General features: G+C 60.2%; 1 protein-coding gene across 1 annotated transcript; it reads left to right on the top strand.

Moving 5' to 3' along the window:
* The first annotated feature begins 2226 nt into the window (after nt 1-2226).
* On the top strand, nt 2227-5446 carry LIF (LIF interleukin 6 family cytokine). Its single transcript, XM_057383927.1, has 3 exons — nt 2227-2245; nt 3990-4168; nt 4319-5446. Exons 1-3 carry the CDS (start codon nt 2227-2229, stop codon nt 4754-4756), a joined length of 636 nt encoding a protein of 211 aa, XP_057239910.1. The 3' UTR covers nt 4757-5446.
* Nucleotides 5447-18085: the final 12639 nt, after the last annotated feature.

Genomic DNA, 18085 nt, shown 5'->3' with positions numbered 1-18085 from the left:
GGAGCTGTGACAGTTATGGGGCGGGGTACTCAGAGGGGACAGTTCGGGGGGACACAGAGCRTGGCAGCGGTGGCCTCGGAACACCCCGGGCTTGTCTCCATGTCCCTGGGTAGGTCAGAGRTRGGGATGRAGGGGACAGAGGGGACAGATATCCCCTGACCAACCTGCCCCAGCTCCTCCCGGGGCCCCCAAACCCCGCAGGTCCCCGGACCCTCTGCCCTCACCCACAGGGAGGGCTGGGTCCCCCCTTCCCGCCCCCTCCCYGGGACACCCTGGGACCCCMMCCCTGTCACCGGCTCCCGCATCTCCGCTCCTGCTGCCCATCTCCATCGGGACCCGCACAGGATCCCTGTGGGGATATTCCTGCCACCGAAGGGATTGGGAAAGGAGACATTCCTGGGCATCTTCTCCCATCCCGGCATCTCCCCACACAGCCCTCCTGCACCAAGAATTCGGGTTTTCCCACCAGAACATCCCCCGCCCTGCAGAGGTCCAGCGTCTCCTCCCGGGTTTGTCTTTTTTTTCTAAAAAATCCTCCCTTCAATCGCAATATTTTTACCTGAAGGGCTGAGCTGGAGGTGGGGACATCGGTGTCACAGCAATGGTCCCACCACCACCAGGGATCCCCCATCCCTCGGGGCCCGCACCACCACCTCCTGCACCTTCCAACCCTCCAAACCCCCGCCCCACAAACGCCCCAGGAAAATCTATAATAGATGGGATCCCAAAGCTCAGCTCGGCTCGAGCCCGGACTGAGCCGCTCCTGGGAAATTCAGGAAAAGGGCAGATCCGTGTCAGCCGTGCACACAACCGCCCCAGGACGTTCCCTATGCTAATAATTAAGCGCTGTTAATTCCTCTGCTAATTAAGTGCGTCAGGCCCTCAGATGTCCATTAATATGTGATGTGCAACTCTCCACACCCCAAAAAGATTGGGATGAGGCTGCAGAGCGGGAGATGGGGGTCATCCTCCCCACCCTCCACAGCCCCCAGCTCATCTCTGCTGTCCCAGTAAGACCTGACTGGACTAAACTGGGCTTTGGTTGCTGGGGCATCAATGCCACCGGCCACCCAGGGTGGTTYTTGCATGGGGAAACTGAGGCACGAAGCAGCTATGGACCATCCCCCCTGCACAGGGGGCTCTTCGTGTCCCCCTGGCCGTGTCGCACCCTCCAAGAGGGGACACCCGGGGTCGTGATGGCTCTTTCGTCATCGTTCCTGGACTGTCACCGCCGGTTCACCTGCCGGGGCACAAACTTGCTAAACCTGATTAAAGTTCCAGCTCGGCTCCGGTGAGAAAAAAATACGGAGAAGTACAAAAAAATCCATTTAACCTGTTTTTCACCCAAATCGGGCAGCGAGCAGCTCCAGCATCCTGATCCCACGGCATCCCACGGAGACAGTGACCCAGCGCCCTCCTGTCCGCCCCAGCACCCTGTGCCCGCTCCGGGCAGCGGACAGCCCGGCCGAGGGAAGGGTTAACCCTGGGGGGGCCGGTCCAGCCTCTCCCCCTGGGTGGGTTTGTCCTTCTTCCTGCGGAAAACCCACCCTTTGATTGGAATATTTTTGCCCAAAGGGATGAGCCACGGGCGGGCTGGGGGACACCGCTGCCAYCGCGGTGTGCCACCGTGACCGAGTGCTGCGGGACCCTGCCACCACTTCCCCGTGCATTCCAACCTTCCAGAACCCCCCCAAAACCCCCAGTCCAGGCTTTTTTACCTCCTTCCCTTGATTGCCTTCTCCGGCAGCCAGCGGGGAAGCCCCGGCCAGGGGAGGGGGACGCGGGGGTGAAAGTGTTTGCGGCTCCTGAGTCACGCAAGGAGCGCTCACCATCGCGCCTCGACACCCCCGAACCCCACGTGGAGTCGCTCCCCTCCCTTGGGGGGGCTTCAATTCATCTTTCCCAGCCTCCCACGTCCCCAAGCCCGCGCGTGAAACAAAACACGACACTAAACTCCGGGTGACATCAACTTGAAGAACTTTATTTCTAACAATCATTCATTAATTCCAAACCCCTCCGACTTCCTGATTTCCACTTTGAATAGAAATAATGATAGCGGAGCTTCTCACCCCCACCCCCCCCTCTCCTCCTCCCCTCTTACAACACAGGCTGGCTGCCGGACCGGTATATAAACCCCGAGAAGTCCCCCAGTATGAACATGAATTTCTGAAAACTTCCTCTGCCAACACCAATCCCTATTAAGTCGCTCCCGGGACGCGGCTCACAATGAAGTTCGTGCCGGCAGGTAAAAAAAAAATAAAATCGACTTTGGGGATATTATTTCCCCTTCTCCCCCTCCCTCTTCTTCCCTCCCCCTCCCCTCCTTTGGCCGGTGATGCTCGGGTGCAGGCGGGTCCCGCTTGGATGCCGCCGCTGGAGCCGGAGCGAGGGCTCCCGCCGCGCTGCGTCCCCCCCGGGATGAGCATCTCTGGGAATTGGCAGCGGGAGCGGAGCGCGGCGCTGGCGCGGTGCAGCCAACATCTGGACACTTATATAACTGGAAATGTTTCCAAGAAAAAAAAAAAAAATCTCAAGGAGGGGGGGAGGTTTTTTTTTTTTGACTTTTTTCTACTTTTAAATACTTCCCCCACGCTCCTGCTTTTCCTCCTTCTGGGTCTCCCGATGCCGCGAGCCGCTGTGGTGCCGGGAGCGCTGGAAGGACGGGGAGGCTGCCAAGTGCAGGAGGGGGGATTGGAGGGAGCAGCCCCCACCCCAGAAGCAGTGTTGTGGGGTCCCACGAGGCAGAACCCACCCGGGACCCCCCATCCACTCAGCCCCGGGCACACGTGGGTGCCGAGCCTCGCCCTGCCCAGCTGTGAAATGGTCAGGAGCAGCTGCCCGGGGGACACAGCGAGAGGGGCTTGCGAGGGGTCAGGGAATCTGCGTCCCGTGGGAACAGCCAGGGCCCCGGGGGCGCGGGGAGGCGGGGTCCCCCCGTCCCGGGCGGGAGGGGAGCGGCGGGTCAGGGATCGCAACACGCCCAGGTAAGTCCTCTCCCACCCGGGCAGGGTAAATAAATCGAGGCTTGGATTACCCGGCACCGGTGGCACGTCCGAGGCTCTGACAAGTGCGGGAGACTTCGGCGCTCGTCACGGCCCGGGGACTTGGCCCGTCAGCACCCCCGCGGCGGGCACGGGACCCCCATCCTGACGGGGCCCTGCTGGGGGCGTCCAGGTCACCCAGCAGCGGGGACACCCGGGCCACCCTCCCCGAGGATGCCCGGCACAGTGGCGGGGCTCCAGAGGCTGCTCGGCCTCCCCGAGCGGGGATGGATCCCGGTTTGGGGGAGTCCCAATGGCCGGGGGGTCGCAGCGCCCCGCTTTCAGGACGGGGACGGCGGGGAGACCCAGCTGCCGGCGSCTCAAGGGTCCCCTTGTTCCGCGTCAAGGGATTTCCTGGCGGGAGCCTCTGGCAGCTGCGTCCTCTGTCCCCAAGGCTCCTCGGCGCTGCGCCCGCTTCGCAGACGGGGAAACTGAGGCAGGCGGTGGGGCCGGGGGCGGGAGAGAGGAGGGAGGGCACGCCGAAAGCAGGTTTCCTTGAGGGAGCCCCGCTGAGTCAGCCGGACCGGGGTGGGGCCTTGCTCCCCCAGCGCCCGGACCGGGATAACGGAGGAAAAAGCGTTTTGCACATTTGATTGAGCCCGCCAGGTCGCCACCGGGCCGCTTGCGAAATGTGGGAATGCTGCGGGGCCTCCCGCCGGGAAGGGAGGCGGGGGAGCGCCTGCCGGGGGGCAGGTGAGGGGGACGGCAGCGGGACGGGAGCCGCGGCACGGCCGGGACGGCAGAGTGGGGGGTCCGGGCACTTCCAGCCGCGCTGGACACGCACCCAAGCGGGATGAGTCCCCGCTCCAGCCGGACACCCTCCTTTTGGGTGCCCGGAACCGCGCTCGGCCTCGGTGGATGCTCTGCATCAGCGGCAGCCCGGTCCCCGCGGGCCGCCACCGCCCCGTCCCGCTCCCCGCCGTGACCCCGGCCTCTCTCCCCACACAGGCGTCGTGCCCTTCGTGGCCCTGCTGCTGCTGCAGAGGCGGCCGGTGGCCGGCCGGGCGCTGCTGGTGACCGGCTCCGGCTGTCCCGGCCACGGCTTGTGCCGCTCCAACGTCCAGGAGCAGACCCGCAGGCAGGTGGCCGTGCTCAACGCCACTGCCCAGGAACTCTTCAGCCTCTATGTAAGTGGCGCTTGGGGATGGCCGGGGCCCCCAGGGGGGATTGATCCACACGTGCACCGAGTGGGAGACCTGGGGACACCGGGGCAGGGGGGCAGGAGGTGGCCGAGGGGGACACAGGGGACACGGGGTGACAGTCCCCTCTCCTCCCAGCTGAAGTGCCAGGGAGAACCRTTCAGCAGCGAGACCGACAAGCTCTGCAACCCCGCCGGGATCTTCTTCCCCGCGTTCCGCGTCAACCGGACGAGCGAGAGGAAGGAGGTGATGGTGGCCATGTACAAGCTCTTCGCCTTCCTCAACGCCTCGCTGGGGAACATCACGCGCGACCAGGAGGAGCTCAACCCCATGGCCAAGGAGCTCCTCGAGCGGCTCCACAACACCACCAAGACCACCCGAGGCCTCATCTCCAACCTCACCTGCCTCCTCTGCAAGAACTACAACATCTTCCAGGTGGACGTCAGGTACGGGGACAGCTCCAAGGGCAAGAGTGCCTTCAAGAAGAAGCAGCAGGGCTGCCAGGTGCTCAGGAAGTACGTGCAGGTGATCGGCCAGGCGGCACGTGTGCTCCTACCTCATCTCAGCCCCTCATGARCACCTGCCCCAGCTACTCTGCCTCCCCAATTCCCGCCTTCCTATTTATTACCCGGAYCCTGCGCTGGCCCCGTCTGGCCTCCGGTAACTTATTGCCCCTTGAAGGGGTGAAGGTTGCAGCCTGGAGTCCTGGCAGGAGCAGAGCCAGCATCCAGCGGGACAAGGCAGTGCGTCGCTGAGGAGATGCTGGGGCGTGGGCTGGTCCCGGGATGTGCCTCAGCCATCCCTGTGCTCCCAGAGGGTGTGGAGAGCTGTGGGGCTGGCGGCAGGGCCGGACTCTGTCCCACATGGATGTTGTCCAGCATGGAGAGAAACTGGACAGACACCCTYGAGCAGCGCCTGGAAGCTGCCACTGCTCTGGAAAAAGGACTGCGAGGAAGGACATTGGGATGCAGTGGCTGCCAGGGACACGGGGACACGGGGACACACTCCCCCTGCACATTTTAAGGCTGGGCTCCCCTGGAAGGAGCCGAACTGAGGGTCCCAGTGGCTGTGGTGGCTGGGGCCAGGTCCCACCGTCTGGGACAAGGCCACCCGTGGGGGACAGAGCGGGCGGTCCCCCCACTGTGGAGCATCACCCCCCGCGCGGGCACGGCGGGGCATGGAGTGTCCTCTCCTTTGGAAAAATGCTTTTCCCATTGGAAGAGCTCTGAATGTACTGACGGCCAAGCTGGGCTTTGCACAGCTGGATGCAGCTCTGGCACTGGGGAAATGGTACACGGGGACATGGGGACATGGGGACATGGGGTAGAGGGGTGTGGGACATGGGGACCTGGGGACGCAGGGACGGGCCCCAGGCCGGTGGCAGGAGGGGCTGGCTCGCTCCTGACACCAGAGCGGGCTGAGAGGGTTATTTATTGCCTCTGTGGGAAGCCCGGCATGCACTGAGAGATCTGACCTGACTTTTAATAATTTTATTGTTAATAATAATTAATAATTATTAATAAGATTTGTGGTAATATATTCACAAAGGCCTATTTAAATATTTATTTTTTTATACTTCTTGCCCTCCTTTTTTAAATAAACCAACAGAAACCGACTGTATTTGGCTCCTCTTTGCTGGGTCCCCTTTGTGTTCACCCTCAGACACCTCTGCTCCTCCAAAACACCCTCAGGACTCCCCCAAAACCCCACAGAGGCATCGCTGTGGATCACAGTCCCCTGTCACCTTGTTCTTTCCTTCATTCCTTCCTTCCTTCCTTCCCATTTCCTATGGGATGGCTGTTTGGAAAATACATTTTTACAGGGGGAAATTCTTCAATTGTCACTCACCAGCTGCTCAAAAGTGCTGAGATGATGCTGGGATCATTGTGGTGTGGGGGCCATGGCAATGTGGGGTTCATGGCAGTGTGGGGGCCATGGCAGTCTGGGCACCATCGTGGTGTRTGGATCCCTGTGGTGTGGGGACCATCGTGGTGTGTGGATCCYTGTGGTGTGGRKACCATCGTGGTGTGTGGATCCCTGTGGTGTGGAKACCATCGTGGTGCAGGGATTGTCCTGGACAGGGAGCATTGGGGTGTAGGTACCATGGCAATGTGGGGACCATCATGGCATGGGTACCATCCTGATCAGGGAACCATCGCAGTGTGTGGGGTATCGAGATGTGGGGAGCCCCATTCTGGCACCCCTGAAAGTTCCTGGGGGCACAGGGAAAAGCTAAAGCCGGCTCTGGAAGAGGCTGRGAGAGCTGAGTGAGCATGCGTGAGGTGCAGGGGACACCGCAGACAAAACCCCAGTCACTTCCCAGGCTGTGCTGGGAGAGGCTCAGCAGAGCTCTGCCGGGGCCAAGACCACCTAAGGCTGCAGCAGTGCCCCGGCCCTCAGCAAGTGGCTCGCATGGGGCTGTATCGGTTAACAAGAGGCTGATTATACAGGAGACGTTAGAGCAGGATGATGAAATTTTCCTCCTCCTCCGGAGCCCTTGGGCCACTGGCCAAACCTCCCAGGCATGAGACAGCAAGCGGATGAGCTAAGATCCTGTGTGATCATCTCTGGTGTCTCAGAGGAGCCCCGACCTAAAGATCATTGCAGAAATGTAGAAGTTGCCCCCCAAACCCCTCTTCCTCTGTCCCGCAGGGTGGTGCTGTCCAGTTGTGTCCCCCAGCTCCTAGGGGAGGTTTCGTGCATGGGTTTGACCCCAAACTGGCACCGCCTTGTGCCAATTGCTGCCTGGTGCTGCACAGTGGTGACAGCAGGGACAGCAGTGCCCACCTCTAGCCCGGCCCTGATGTCCCATCATGGAAGGGGCAAACGCCAAAATGGAACTGAATCCCCCATCCCACACCCAAAGCACCTGGGGACATCCCTGGATGCCACAGTGTGTCCCCATGCATGATGGGGCTTTCTTCCACCATCCCAGCCTGTCACCAGGGAAGGGGYCCTGGGTGTCCCCTGTGCCCCTGCCCTGGAGGATGCTCATTTTTTGGGTTGCAGCCCATTTGTGGGACCCATTTCCTGCCTGCACTGTGAGACCCGAYGTCCTCAGAGCAACACAATGCCCCAAGAACACAGGCATGGGGCAGGCAGGGCATCATCCCTTTAGGATGGGCATTGTGCCCCACGGCCAGGTCCTGCAGCACCTGTCACCATGGCACCACGATTGGCTGCCAGGGTCACCCTGATCCTGCAGCTGCGACACACAGGTGTCCTCATTGCTATTGTCACCACGGCGTTGTTTGGCCAACATCTCCTAGGGAAGCCCAAGTCTCCTATACCGGACACCCAAACTTAGCCCATCTTTGTGCCAACACCCACAGTTCGTCCCCACCAGGGATGTGGCAGGTGCCTGGGAGTGCCACCACCCCGTCCCGGGGAGCTCGAGGGGTGTCGGGGACCGGGGGCAGGGCTGGGCTCGGCGGGGCCGGGAGYTGGGCTGGGGACGATGGCTCCCTGCGCGGGAGCGAGGAGCTGCGCACATCTGGATTTCTCACGCTTGCGTTCAGCATCCCTCCTCAACCAGATGGCAAAAATAAATAAATAGAATAAATCACAGCCTCCTGACATAAATYGGGAACTCACGCCCCGGCTCTGCGTTTCATGAGTCTCCCTGGAAGACAGTCAAACACAGGGGAGGACAATGGGTTCACTTCTCCCCTGTGYCGGGTCATTCCCAGTTAAGGCTCATTAGCAGCAGGCGGAGGATTAACTCTTCCTTCCTTGGAAAGTCGCGGACAAGCCCCTAAAATTCCCCAAATCTCTTCCTTTACCCTCCCCCGGGGTTTTGGAACCGGGGCCGGCGGCGGCCTCCGGCTCGTGCCATCGCCCCAGCGAGCCGGGGCGCGCTGCCCTGCTCATCCCAGACTCGGGAGAAATGGAAAGGGCTTTCAATTACCTCAGCCAGCGGCTGATCCCACCCAGCCGGCGCCCCGGGGAAGCGRGCCAGCCCCGCGAGCCGGCCCGGGAGCACCGGGAAGGAACCAGCGCTGCGGCTTCCCCGGCGGCACCGGCAGGACCCTGTCAGTGACTCCCCTCAGCCCCAGGAGCAGAGAAGCCGTTTTGGCTGGGACGAGAGCCARGAGGGGCTCCGGGGAGCCATCCGCTGCGATGGGAGCGATGCCCGCGCCCCGATAACGGAGCAGCCTGACCATGGGCCCCGAGCGGCGGGTCAGCGCTGCCTTCGGGGAGCGGGATACGTGAGGAGCTGCTCCTGCCCGCGGTGAAGTCAGTGCCGCTGCCTGGGTGTGACTGCCTGACCTCAGCCCTTGGCCCCGCGGCGCGGATCATGTGCTGCCTGACGCCGCGCGAACCCGGCCGGACGGGCCCTGCGCTGCCCCGGGGCCACCGGCCAGACGGGACTTGCCGGCCGCGGGGGCAGGTGCGGGGCCGGGGCTGCGCGTCCCCTCCGCGGGGTGACCGGGGCTGAGCCGGCGGCAGCATCCCGAGCGGGGCTGACCGCAGCGGCAGAGCCGGGCACGGCGGTCGGATCGTTCGCTGAGACGCCCCAGGTGCAGCGTSCCGCCTTCCCCTGTGCGCACCCGGGCCGGGTCGGACCTGCTGGTGCCCCTTCCCCATCCAGGGGTCCCCCCAAGGCTCCGTGCTGGCCAGACGCGTTTGGTTGGTGACAATCTCCCCCGCAGGTCCCCAAGCCGCGTCCCCGAGGACGGGAACATCGCATCCCGAGGGCCCGCTGGAGGCTCCATCCCAGGCTGGCCGCCGGCCCGAGCACGGAAAGCGGAGCCGAGCCCATCTGAAACGCATTCGGGCACTGTTGCTGCAATAGCAGATGCTCCTGCGGGTCGCCGGCCACATCACAGCCCGGCGGAGCGGGAACCGCACGTTCACATGGGAAGAAACAGTCCCTTGTCCCAAAMGGCTCAAACTCCTAATTGGGGACCAACCGTGACAAATAAACAAGACAATGGGCTGGAGGCGAGACGAACGCAGCCTCTGTCGCGGGACACGGCTCCGAGTGCCGCCCCCGTGCCCAGCAGGGGACCTGGCACAGCCCCGCAGGAGCCAGGGGGAGGGCAGGGGCAGGATCCGGACCCCCCGGCAAAGCCACTCTCTGTGTGACACCGCTGGAGCTCGGGGCTGGCTCGGGAGCGGGATGACACATCCCCAGCCGTCCCCCGGGACCCTCGGCGGCAGCTTTGCTCAGCAAGTGTTTAGTCTCATGGTTTGGAGCTTTGGAGCGGAGTCAAACCCTGCCCTGTGGAGCTGCGGGAGAGGCCTCTCCGTGCTGCACCCCAACTCGGGGCTGGCTGGGGRCCCCTCGCACGGGGCTTTGGGGACCTTCTCCCGCGAGGAGGGGATGCTTCGGAGCCGCCCTGCAGCGATGGGAGGGGCCAGCCCCGGGGATCTGATAGCGGGCTTATCTCGACGCAGCTATCGCCCTCCGACAGAGACCGAGGYGCTTCCGCAGCCCTGGCTGAGCTTGGCACGGATGGAGGAGCCTCGATAAAGCTCTCGGTGCCATGACCAGCCCCTCAGCATGCAGAACTGATCATTAGGATCCCAAAGAGAGCCAGCACCCCGGCTCTTCCACCCCTGCTCTGCTCAGGTCTCATGGGATGTGGAATCTGCCTCGCAGACACCAAGCCCAAAGCCTAAATTCAGACACATCTGCTTAACAAGGCATTTCAGATGGCCTGAGCCTACTTAACTCCTGGCCAGGAGGGGAAACTCTGGACTTAAGGGAAAGATCTCATCCAAGGAAAGGGAGGGCATGTGGGAATGAGGCAGAGGACTGSCAAGGGTGAAGAGGGGAGAATCAAATCCCCAGCAGGCTCCCAGAGGAGAAAGCAACACTGGTAGAGACCCACCAGGATGGTGGGGTAGTGGGGTAGGACTAGCCCTGGGACTAAGCAGAGCCGTGGCAGGTCCCCAGGGTCCCTGGAACCAGGACAGCAGAGTGGGCACACGCCACTGAAGCCCATCGTGCCCATCCTGCTGCCCCAGCTGGGGGCTCCTGGCACTTTTGGCTGCGCATCAGCACAGCTCTAGGGGTATACGAGCCCCTGCTGTCCCTTTTCCCACTAAGGCTAACTCAGAGAGTCAGAAAAAGGAGTGGAGATTCCTGGAGAAACGGAGAARAGGGAAGCAGAGATTTCTGTCGATGTTGAGGGGAGATGGAGGAGAGAGCAGCCCTGACTGAGATCGGTGAGGCTGCCCCTGCAGTGCCCCCCTGCCCTTTGCTCTCCCCACGCTCTCCARCCCCAGGGAACAGCAGCACTTCCAGCTCACTGGCACCGCAGGGAAAGAGGGGAATGCTCCCACATTAAACTGGGGGCYGTGTCACCCTTTATTTCCCTCAGAGCCTCAACCAGCCCCAGCAGGACCCCCGCTCTGGCGAACCCCAGCCCACGGCCACAGCAGGGCAGGGATTGAGCCCCGACGGGCACTTTGGGTGCTCCCACCGAACTTGGCCACACCTCCCTCACCCGGCTGAGCACACTAYGAGGATGCCAAGCTTCCCCCCGGCTCTCACTGCATCTGGGGCAGGTTTCAGGGCCAGAACATTTGACATGTTAATTTATTGCAGCAGAACGAAGCACTACCCAGCCTGGGTCACGCTCCCCTCTTGTTTCCTAAGAAAACAAGGTGTGCGTGCAATCCCGCCGGGCGAGCGTGTGCGCGCCTGTGGCTGCCAACCAGATTTGACTAAGGGCCCGAGGCTCCAGAGATAGGAAGTTCCTACACGTCTTGTGAAGACAGGAGTGGGAGAGGAACAAGCTCCAAACGAGCCCCCACGGCATCAGGGTGAACCCGGCCCTTAAAAGCCACCGGAAATTCTCCTCCTCCGCAGCCGGGCACTGTGAGGCACAAACCTGCTCCTAGAAAGATTTCTGCTTCCTTTTTTCCCGGCCTGGCATTTCCCACACRGGCTCTGCTGTTGGGGCAGGGAGGACAGCGACGGGTGGGCGAAGTCTGCCTCTTCCTGGCAGCCCTGGTGAGATGCCTGCCAGGCTTCGGGATGGGGTTTTCCATGCGGAAGCTGTGGTCACCCCACCTTGGCGTTGCCAAATTCTGCTGCCGAACACCCCACCTTGGTGTTGTGTGTGTGTGAGCCTGCGGTGGGGCTGCACTGGCTCTCAAGGTGCTCATCACCCTGGCTCACTGGTCACCATCATCCTGACATCATTCATCCCACCATCCCAGAACCACCAGTTCCCACCACCCCAGAACCACCACTCCTCATTACCCCGATACCACCAGTCCCCATCACCTCAACACCACCATCCCATTCACCCCAGTACCATTGGATCCCATCACCCCAACAAGACTGGCCCCCATCACCACCAGTCTCCAGGGCACSAGGAGCTGCAGCCCCTCAGGACTGACCATTCTCTAGGGAGAAAGAGCAAGGCTCTCTCCTTTCCTAACCTTGCTGTAATTAATATTAAAGCTTCCTTTGCCCCCTCCAGCAGAAGGGCCCAGCCCGGCTCCCGGTGCCGGCGGGGAGAGCTCCACACCCCCGACCCCGGGCGCATCCACATCCTCGCATGCTCGCCTTGCAGCCAAGCCCTGGAGGAAACAAGCCCCAGCTGTGCCTCCTCACAGCTACTGTGACCGGGCTCTTCCCCCAGAAGGTCTCAGCCGAGCAGCGGGAGGGACCTGCCCCACCGCGCCGGAGCCGGGGCAGAACAATCTGCACTTCACGGACTGATAGTGCAGGGTGCCGCCGGCTCCCCAGCCCTGTCCTGCCACACCACGACCCGCGAAAAGCCGGGATAGGACGGGTCCCATCCCGCGCTGCCGGGGCTGGTTCGGCGCAGGGCTGTGTTTACATGTCCCCGTGCCGGCCCACATCTGTGTTTATGTGTGTGTTTCCGTACGGGTGCGTGTGGCTCCGTGTGTGTGGCGGGCTTTCTGGGTGTGTACGGGCGTCTCTTCGCGTCGGGCTCTCCGTTAACCTCTTAGAAAATGAAAACAAGGCTGGAAGSCGGGCAGCTGTTCCCGAGCCCCGCTCCAGCGCCGCTTCCAGACAGACGGTAACCGCAGGTCTGATGACCGAGCACACACACGCTTCCCTTCGGGCCTTCTTAATTGCGCCGTCAGATATTCTGAAACAAAGGAAATTAAAGACTAAACTGATAGCAAGAAATATGTCACGGGAGCAACGGGAGGCAGGCAGCTCCCCGGGCGCCTGGGAACTGGAAGCAGGGAGGGAGAAGGGGCTCGGGAGCTGCTGGAGCCGTGGGCAGGAGACCAAGCTTGGTCAGGGCTGTGCCGAAAGTTGGGTGGGCAYTGGCAGCGCTGCTGACCCCGGGAGAGGCCTGGGAATGCTCCAGCACAGACGGGCTGGATGGCCACGTTGGATTTCTCATGGAAACTTGTRTAGGATCTTGCCAGGTCCCAGGATTTTTTTTTTTCCCTTGTCTTTGCCCAGATTTTCTCTGAGCGGCTTCTCTGATTTCCTCCAGCTGCCTGCACGCGAGCGCTGCAGCAAACGCCTGGAGAGAATTGGAGGAGAGATGCCGCCCTCTCTCAGTGGGCATGTGGCCAGTGGCATCTGCCCGCAGGTGACCGCTGGGCACAGGTCTGGTCACCTGCAAAGGTGTTGGCACCATTTTAGAGGCTGAGCTGGGTGACCCCCAAATAGTGCTCGAGGATGGGATGGGAGAGCACTGGGAAGCAGAGCTGGTGTGGTCAGGCTTTGGAGCAGGGATGAGCAGGATCTGGCAGCAGCTTTGGCAGCAGCTGGCAGAGCATGGAAACCATGTTTTCCCTGGCCACCAGCTCATGGGATGAGGTGATCACTGAGAAAGCCCTGACCCTGCATGGGAAACAACCTGGCAGAGAGGCTGGAAAAGCCCAGCGCCCACTCAGGCTGGAAAAGGTGGAGTGGGAAGTGCAGGGGATGTGGTGGAGCAGAGCAGAGCGATCTGCTGTCCGTCAGCGGAGGGTGGGACGAGACACTCCGAGCTTTGACCACAGCGAGAGACATTCAGGAGAGATTTTCCGATGAGATTGCTGCCTGTGGAAGAGCCCCAGGAAGAGGCAGGACAGGGATGCAGAGCCAGCAGCTCGCTCCCACGGAGGAGYTGCTCACCACAGCATCTCCAAGCTTCACTCCCCAATTCCACAGACTTTCTCCCAACCTCAGTTTCCGAGCTGGAATGTACGACCAGCTCGGCTGAGAGAAGATGGAAGCAAGAGCAGCTCAGACACGGCCAGGACGAGGGATTGAATTCAGGTAGCAGAAAGGCTTTGCTGGACTAAATCCCTTCTGGAGCCAGAAGGTTTTTTGGCGTCCTCACAGCGGTGTCCAGCCTATTGTGGGAAAGCACTGAGCACCGATCCCAGCGCTGGAGGCAGTGTCACACGGCTTGCGGGGAGCGCTGTGGGACCAAGGCACTTTTGGCTGAAAAGCATCTTTCCATAACCACAGGGGAAGGAGAGAGCCAGCTGGGCAGAAAACACAGGCAGGGCAGTTCCCTAGAAATATCCAAACACCTCCAAAAAATAACCTGAGGTAGCAACTGTCCCCGGCCTCGTGGCTGGATTCATCCCATTTATATCTCCCAAACCCCCTGGCTCTCCCAGCTCTGCTATTCCACTCCTGTGGCGCAATTCCTGCCAAGTTCCTCGGGCGCCGATCCAAAAGGCAGCTGGGTGTCCCTGCGGTCCCCGCAGCCTTTTTGCTGATGGGCACTTTGCTGGGGCAGCTTCCCTTGCCGGGGGCCGGAGGGGAAGGAAGCGCGGCCGGCGGGGCTGGCAGTGCCCCGTGGCGCTGCCAGGAGTGGCTCGACGTGTGGCTGCCGCTTCCGCTGCTCGGAATTGCGAAGCCGCTGCCTCGGGGCACTGCAGGCAGCTGGCAGGGACAGGCCAGGGCGCTCCATCGCAGCCTGGAATCCTGGCCCGCTGCCACCTGCCTTTCCCGCGGCGATGTGTGGGTGCCAGAGGCAGGCGCAGCCCCGCGGGGACAGCCCGCAGCTCCCGATGCCATGTGCTGGGRCACTGCCAGACCTGCCCACCAGCTGGTGCTGGCACAGGGAACCTTCAGGTCCTCAGCCTGGTCTGGAGCTCAGGAATTTGGCTCAAACATGGAGAAAGGGGCAGCCCTRAGGAGCAGGGCAGGAGGCAGGCACTGTGTGGAATCCTGCAGTTCCCTGGAGCTTGAGCATCTCTCAGCCCCACCTGCAGCTGTTTTTGGGGTCCATAGTGGGACCAGTGTTAGTTAACATCTTCATTAATTGTGTAGAGGAAAGGATTTGTGCAGATGACACCGAGTTGAGGGTGCAGTGACACCTGAAGGACAGAGCCATCCAGAGGGATGTGGGCAACCTCGAGCAGTGGCCCATGGGAATCTCAGGTGGTTTAAAAGGATCGAGTGTTGATGCTTCAAGTGTGTTAGGGTGACCCCCAGGATCAGTCTAGGCTGGGCATGAACTGATGGAGCAGCCCTGGGGAGGAGGACTCAGGCATSCTGGTGGGGGAGGGCAGGACATRACCCATCCCAGAAAGYCCCWGTGCCCTGGGCTGATCCCCMRSMWKGGSMRSMRGRRRRRRGRRRWTYYWMCCCYYYKSCCYKSYYMRGKKRRRWYCCMMCYKSMRRRSYKSCCCMRSCYYKGRRSYYMRSMMMRGRARGRAMYKGRRSYKSYKGAGGAGTCCAGAGGARTCCAGAGATAATCAGAGGGATGGAGCCCCTTTGCTATGGAAAAGGCTGAGAGAATTGGGAGAAGGCTTCTTCAGCCTGTAGAAGGCTTTGGAGTGACCTCATTGTGGCCTTGCAGTATCTAAATGAAGCCTAGGAGAAAGATAGAGAAAGACTTACAAGGATGACAGGACACARGGAATGGCTTCCCAGTGCCAGAGGGCAGGGATGGRTGGGATATTGGGAAGGAATTGTTCCCTGGGAGGGTGGGSAGGCCCTGGCACAGGGTGCCCAGAGAAGYTGTGGCTGCCCCTGGATCCCTGGCAGTGYCCAAGGCCAGGCTGGACATTGGGGCTGGGAGCAGCCTGGGACAGTGGGAGGTGTCCCTGYMCATGGCAGGGGGTGGAATGGGAAGAGKTTTAATGTCCCTTCCARCMCAAACTATTCTGTGATCCTACAGAAAGAGCAGAGGAGGCTGTTTGATGCTGCCCACCCTTGATGCAGGACACAGCCAAGCCCCTGGATCTGTGAGGATCCTTCCCAGCTGTGTGCTGCACTGGGAGGAGGATGGAGCGGGCAAGGCAGCTTCTCTTTGAGCCTGGATGGGACAGCACCAGCAATCACCTCGGGCACGGGGAAACCCAAGGCTCTTCCCCTTCTCTTTTCACTCAGCGGGTGAGCCATCCCGAAATTCCAGGGAAATCACTCCACTGCTCCCTGTCCCATCACGGAGCAGGTTGCGGCCCCGCAGTCCCACGCAGCCTGGCTGCTCCCATATCCTGTCCTTCTTCCCCAGGTGAGCCTCCGAGAAGGAACTTCCACCAAGAACAGACTTGCCTCGCTCCCAGCGAAGGGAACCGGCACCCTGGCTTGGCTGAGGAACTCGGTGTTCCTCAAAGGGATCCAGCTTTCTCYGTACGCTCCCGCCTGGCGAGGGGCAGCTGCCTCCTCTTCCTCCCAGCCCCCGCGGGTGGGGGCAGTGCCTGGCACAGAGCTCCTGCTCAGGCAGTTCCTGAGCACTAAGGAATGCTCCTGGGCTGGGGGAGCAGCAGGAGAGCAGGTGGGCTCCCAGGAATTAAGTGTTTTTCCCTCCTGCCTTGGCTTGAGGAGGCCAGTGCTACCCACCTGAAAGCAGAGGCTGGAGCCTGGGGAATTTTATCACCCTCCTTCACCTGTTGTCTTCTTCAGAAAACACCACAGATAAGGCTCAAAAGTCAGACCCCCAATGTAGTGTGGCTCCTGAGTGTCCTCACACAAATTCCTCCTCAGTCAGTTTTTTCAACAGAAAACCAAGTTTCAGAGGAAAAAATAGACACCAAAACCACCTGAATACAAACCAAAGYTCAGCCCCATATCATTCCATCTTTGCTCCTGTCATACACCAAAGCATCTTCTCTCACAGCTGCCCTGTGAGCCTGCCCAAGGCTGGCTGTGCTCACCCAGGGAGTCCCTACGCAGTTCCCAGGAATGCTGCACACACCACAACATTCATGGGGATCAGTGCTAATCTCCAGACTCACTAAACCCAAAGAAAGTGACTCTTTGTTTCTTAAAMAAATCTGCAGAAATACTGAAATCAGCAAAATTTCTGATTTTGCTGCACTTCTTCCTGCACCACTAAGTGATGGCTAAACATTATTTTAGATCAAAGGAAGAGGGGAATGGCCAGATCAGACCTAAAACCCATCCAGCCCATCTCTGCCTCTGGCCATAACTCCCAACAGATGCTCCAGAGGAAGGTGAAAGACTCCTTGGTGCACAGACCATAATAATGTCCCTGAGCAGGACTTCTGATCAAGTAAGGTGGCTTTTCTTGTCAAGACCAGCGGGATGCAGGTAGGATCCACACCAGCTCATCCAAAGACCAGTTTAAGGGGGAAGATGTCCCTCTGCAGATAACGGAAAGAGATWTGAAAGACTTCCTTCAGTGATTCAAAAGGGGAGTCTGTCCCTACTCTGAATCACCCTGGGAAAGAGCTGATCTCTCTTCATTGACCAAATACGGAGTTTGGGCCGTTAGCCTTCAACCAGAGCTCTCAATCACCTCAGATTGGAGTGGGTGCACCATCAGAAAGGGTTTCAGSTTCAGCAACATCTCTCTGTAGGCACCTCTCTTTGATGTGTCCCTCGAATGTCACCATTAAGGTGCAGATCACAGGAGAAAATGAGATGGCACCCAGCAGAGTGCTGAATTTAGGAAAAACTAATTTTCCAAAGCCCTGCTTCACAAGGCTCTCCAGTAATATTCCACACTGCCAGAGGGAATTCCTCACAGAAATCTATGCAGTGCCAGAAACTGCAGAGAAGCATCTGCTGAGAGAACCTTGGAAGAACTGAGTTTTGTCAAACCACTCCGGGAAGATTTGTGACCTCAGGAGGRTCACTTCTACTTTGAATTTCACCTTCTCCCTCTTTATAGTGGTCATAAAAGTCATAGTATGATGGAGTGRTTTGGGTTGGAAGGGACCTTAAATCTCATCCAGCTCATCCATGGGCAGGGACACCTTCCACTGTCCCAGGCTGTTCCAAAAGCTCCAGCCTGGCCTTGGACACTTCCAGGGACCCAGGAGCAGCTTCTCTGGTCACCCTGTGCCAGGGCTTCCCCACCCTCCCAGGGAAGAATGTTTCCCCAAAACCCCATCTAACCATGCTCTAATCCCATCAAAGCCATTCCCCCTTGTCCTGGCACTCCTCAAACGAGATGTTCAACCTCCTTTACAAAGCACCTTGTGACCTGCATGTGCAATAGCTACTGATGGATTCATGGAATTCCTGATGGAAAGCAGAGGAAACAGGAGCTGAAAAGCCCAAGCCTCCCCACAGGCAGTGTTTCCTGCCACAGTGATGCATGTGGGGCTGCTGGTGACACCAGCAGAGCCCCTGTGACGTAGCACACCCAAAACCCAGAGCTGCCAGCAGGTCTGAACAGGAGCCACGGTCCCACACAGCATCCTCAGCCCACGAGTGGCTTCAAAGGCACCGTGACATCAGCACAGCCACCGGCACGGCCGCAGGATCCAGAATCCTCCTGGAGTGATTCTCACCACACTTGAGTCACAGAGCCTCACTGACCATCCCAAACGCCGCCTTTGTCCGACGTGGACGGATGCCCAGGCGGGGAGATCTGACTCTCACATCTCACACTCCTTCCGAACAGAGCTCCTCACACTGCACACTCTGTTGCCGGGGCTATAGGGAATTTTTGTCCCGGTTTTCTTGACGTGATCCTTTTCAGACAGAAAATCCTGACTCATGAAGCCGTGACGTTGAATGTACTGCTGTGTAAGGCCTGA

Source organism: Malurus melanocephalus, unplaced genomic scaffold (assembly GCF_030028575.1).
Source record: "Malurus melanocephalus ecotype Western Australia unplaced genomic scaffold, MMel_1.1 scaffold_669, whole genome shotgun sequence".
Classification (NCBI taxonomy): domain Eukaryota; kingdom Metazoa; phylum Chordata; class Aves; order Passeriformes; family Maluridae; genus Malurus; species Malurus melanocephalus.
The sequence above is the reverse complement of the archived record's forward strand: the minus strand, read 5'-3'. Positions and strand labels throughout refer to the sequence as shown.